Consider the following 4,659-nt stretch of genomic DNA (forward strand, 5'->3'; position numbering starts at 1 on the left):
AAGAGCGTCTTTGCTCTTCACAGGCCCACGAGGACAAAGCCAAAAGTCAGCACCACATCCACATCGGAGCTGTTTGGGGAGCAGGTGCCCCATGTGGTGAAGGAGTGAGGGACCCACGGGTCACAGGTCAGGCCAGGAGACCGAGGGGCCGAATTCAGCATTTGTAGGCCTTCCTCAGACTCGTGTGCAGCTCTGGCAGACACGGGCTGGGTGATTCAGAAGCACAAGTTGGGAGGAGGGGAGCATGGAGAGCATCCACTTCCTCTGACCACCAGTCTGCTCGGCTGCGGCCGGTCCAGCCCACAGGCGCCCAGACTGCCCAGAGCCTGCAAGGCAAGGGGCTGTGTCTGTTCTCAGACCTGGAGGCCACCGACTACGGCCGGCCCTGAGCTCTGGTCAGGACAGGGCTGGACTACCCTGCAAGTCCCTGTCAGAGCCGTCCCCAGAGACAGTGGGCAAGCGGCTCCTTGGGAAGGCCACCCCTGCTGCACCTCACCCAGCATGGAGGGTGGGTGCCGACCCTCAGTCTCACGAGGACGCCTCCCAAACGTGGCTGGACGCTGGGCCGCATTCCTGGAAACCAGCCAGTAGCTGCCGAGGTGAAAGTTCTAGCAGCAGGTGGTGCAGCCCACGGAGACTCCCCTGGTCACTTGCTCACCGTCACCCCAAAGCCACTGGTGGGATGTCCCATGCTGTGGGCGAAACCTTCCAGGCCCCCATCAAGGGGCTGTCGCCTTGCCCTCCTGAGGGGTCTGCACATAGGCTGGGGTGCACATCTGGGAGGAGGGCTTGTCTTTCTGGGGCCACGGAGAACAGTGGTGTTCCTTGTGCCAGCAGCATAGCTGCGGACCACCGGCGGGACCCCAGCAAAGGAAGCAGAGCAGGTGGGTGTAGGCCACCCTCTCCTAGCGGTGCCGGCGAGCACTAATGGCCGGAGTGGCGGCCAGCGAGCAGGCAGCCTCAGCTTCGGCCTGGAAAATGGCTATGCCGAGATGGGGGATGGGGGTGGCCCCACGCACCCAGCAGGATGAGGGAGGTGCCGAGTTCAGGAGGAGGCAGGAGGGCCAGGTGACACGTATGTCCCTAGGGTGATAGCGGGTCCCCGTCACCTGCTTCCTGGCACTTAGGAGGGTCTCTGGGCTCTGCCATTTGCATTTCGCTTTGATTGGTGTCACTCAGACTGCACATTAAAATTCCGTTCGTCGCGTCTGTGCAGAGCAAGGTGACAGAGAAGGCAGACCCGGGCTCTGGGGACCGCTCTGCCCGCCCACGTGAGGTCTGCAAGCTGCTGAGGGGCTTCCAGGGAGCACGAGAAGGGCCGGGTCCCCACTCCTTGGCGGGTACATGGGCTGTTCCAGCCTTGCTTCCTCTGGGGCCTGCCCAGCTCAGCCCGGAACACCGTGTCCGCCTGCCCTGCTTGCAGGGCCGCATTGAGGAGGGGTGGGGACAAGTGTCCTTTGAGGTCCCTTCTCAGATCTGAAGCGTCTGCAGATAAGTCCTCCCAGAGCCGTGTCATCACTCCCATGTTCTGCCGTCATAAAACCACACGTTTTAAAATGCCCCCATGTGGAAGGAATCCAAGCTTAATGAAAACGACTTCTCAAGATAAAACCAGAGAAGGTGTCGCATAAGGAACAGAGTCCGCTTCTTCCTGTTGAGACAAGAAGGGGGTTTGAAGCACATTGTGAAGCAAAGGTCGTCATGTCCACAAGCAGAAGGATGAGACCTGCACCCAAAATGAGCGATGCTCAGTGTCTGGAACCTCGTAGAGCAGACGAGCACGAGGGCTTCCTGCTTTCTTCCCTTGAGGCATCTGGGGGAAGCCGGGTGTGTGCCCTGGAGGCCAGCTCAGCCCACATGGGCATCCCACACACTGGGTCCCCAGAGGAGGGTGGCACCGATGTCCCCATCTCGGCCTTGGCCAGAGCCCCCTGTGCTCTGCCTTCCTCTCCCGTCAGTGACAGCTGTGCCGACAGGCCCACCGTCTCCATTGGTCGTGGCCTGGCCACAGCCTGGTGGCACTCTGGGCTCCAGTCGCCCGCCTCACTCGGCTCCCTCCCCCGGGCACCCCTCCCCAGCACTGTCCAGGCTTCTTTCTGCTTCTGGAATCATCTCCAGACAGTGCAGGGCGCATGCTGGTGGCCCCAGATCCCCCAGCACAGGTGGCTCAGCCGATGCAGTGAGCCCACAGAGACCCTAGGCAGTGACGGCCCACCCGTCGGTGCTGCCCTGGTGTTGGCACTGCTGCCTTTGGGCAAACTCACCTGTTTGTCTTCCAGAAAAGAAACGATGTGGAACTGAGCTTCAGAAATCCAGAGCATATGAGAGTCAGTGGGATTTCTCCCTCCACATTTTACTATGAAAAATTTCAAGCCACAGAAAGTTTCAAACAGTTGTACAGTAAAAACCCGCAAACCCACCACCTACATTTGGCTGTGGCTGGTCCTTGGCTCTATTGGCATCATCACACATCTGTTCATGCCTCATCTTAACGTTCAGTGTGTCTCAGAGTGGGGTTCAAAATTCATTTAGGTTTGTCTGGTTTTTTTGAGAAAGAAGTTTACGAACATTGAAATGCACAGACCTTAAGGTGCTTTTGGTAAGTCTTGGCCAGTGCACCACCATGACCGGCACTCACACCCCGAGGGCGCAGACCCCCCAGGCAGCCAGGTTCTAATTTCTCTCACCTGCATGGGGGCAGCTTGTCCAGGAACCTACATCAGTGGAACTGTAGAGTGTTTGCCCTTGTCTGAAGCGTCTCTGACGCAGCAGAATGTTTTTGAGGTTCGTCAGTGTGGGGTGAAAGGGAAGTCGTGCAGCCCACAAAGCGCAGCGCAGGCTCCTTTTGATGCAGCCCAAGACCAGCTCCATGTTCCGGTTGTCCCGGGGACACAGTGTGAGGGGCCGTCTCCACGATAGGAGCGAGAACTCAGGTGTGCTGCTCACACCTGCATTTCTCACATGGGCTCCCCAGCAGGAAGAATGACTGGTGCCCCCCATCCAGCGGTGCCAGGCTGAGCCACGCAGGACCTGTACTTGCTACTCCCCCGGCTCCCTCCCTCACCTGGGCAGATGGGACCACAGTCTGCTCTGTGCTTAGCAACTCACGTCCGGGTCGTCCAGGCTGCTCGGGGCCCGTGTCCACCCTGGTGACTACTCAGGGGCTGCGCCGTGTCTGTGGGCGCCCTGCGAAGGGCAGCAGCCACGGCCTGAGCAGCTAGGCTCAGCCAGGAGCTGTGTCTCGGTTGCTCTTTGTCCTGTTTGAAGGACTGTCTGGGTTAAGCCGGGTTTGGTGCAGTTGCTTCCTCGGAAAGTGTCCACTGCTGCTCACTCGTCCTTTGTGTTCTGTTGCCCTCATTTCAGGATGGGAGTCCCAGCTTCTGGAGACGGGCTTCCTGGGGATTTTCCTGTGCCCTCTCTGGACTCTGTCTCCATTGCCCAGGGGGACCCCCACGTCCCGGATCATCCTGTGGGGCTATCGGTGGCTGATTTTCAGAATCATGCTCGGAGCGGTAAGTAGAACTTTTATTTGTTATACTTGGAAGGAAACGTACTAAAAACGAGTGGCTGCCTTGCTGCCTTCCCACCATCCAGGCCAGCCGTGCCCCTTCCACCACTTTCCATGATGTCCGAGGCCTGTTTCTGAGCACTCGATGCTCCACTGGCCCCTCTGGCATGGCCATTTTCTGTGGGAAACAACCAGGACTTGAGTCGTTCCACGGGGACACTCAGGGGAGGGCCCCCTGGTCACCCCTTCCCTGCCAGCCCTCCTGGTGTGTATGGAGCATCTGAAATGTCGGGAAACGTGTTAGCGGGTCACACGACGTCGTCTGTGACCCCAGCCTCGCACCCTCCTGTCTCTCTGCCGGTGGAGCCCCTTCTCCCAACGCCTCCCCATGTGGTTGCGGTGGTGCTCAGCTGTCCCGCTTCCCTGCCACGTCCTCTCCCCCTCACGCCCTCCTGCTGCGCCCTGGGACCAGGCTCCTCGACTCCCACCTGCCATGCAGCTGTGGAAAGTGCACGTCTCAGTTTAAATTACACCTTCGAGTTTTCAGAAACTTAAAATCAGGAGTGAGGTGGTTCACCAGGCAGAGGTCTGGGCGACTTCGTGTACTTTCCCTTCCGCCTCTGCCCTGCTTGTTACACTAAAATGTAAAATACCCATTTCTTTCACATCGTCCAGACAGTCTAGTGTCTGTTTGCTCTAAGTCGTTCCTCGTGGGGGAAAATACAAGCCTGCAGGGGGGTGGGGGCCGGCGCTGGTCCTCCTGCAAAGTCACTGTCCTCCACTGCGCCATGCTGCCCCTTCCTTGTCAAATGTTCGGTTTACTCATGGGCTTCTTACGTGAGGGGGGCCACGTCCCCCGGGCAGCACAGCGCCACCTTGCCCTCTGCGGCTCTCTGTATTTGAAGTCCCCGTCGCCCCACGTCCTGGCTGGTGCCACAGTCTGCTGGGAAGACTGAACTAGCAAGTGACGGCATCTGCTATCGAGGGGGACGGGCCAGTCCTCAAGCAGGACCATGGGTTCCCACTCCCACAGGCTCCCCTCCTGGACTCCCAGGGTGTTGGCCGTCAACGCCGTGGTGGTTCAGGTAGCTGCCACGTCTGCACCGTCTGGCCAGGCTCCGGGGGCACTGCAGGCAGCTGGGTACAGAGGG

The 4,659-nt window shown here is 59.3% G+C and overlaps 1 protein-coding gene across 2 annotated transcripts in view; it reads left to right on the forward strand.

Annotated features, from left to right (window-relative positions):
* LMF1 (lipase maturation factor 1) overlaps positions 1-4,659 on the forward strand; it is a 91,031-nt gene that overhangs the window by 50,682 nt on the left and 35,690 nt on the right. For both annotated transcript variants that reach the window (XM_007453596.1, XM_007453597.1), the window contains exon 4: positions 3,364-3,512. In XM_007453596.1, coding sequence (XP_007453658.1) covers positions 3,364-3,512 — 149 coding nt within the window. The remainder of the gene's footprint in view (positions 1-3,363; positions 3,513-4,659) is intronic.

This window comes from Lipotes vexillifer, unplaced genomic scaffold (assembly GCF_000442215.2).
Source record: "Lipotes vexillifer unplaced genomic scaffold, Lipotes_vexillifer_v1.1 scaffold914, whole genome shotgun sequence".
NCBI lineage: Eukaryota > Metazoa > Chordata > Mammalia > Artiodactyla > Lipotidae > Lipotes > Lipotes vexillifer.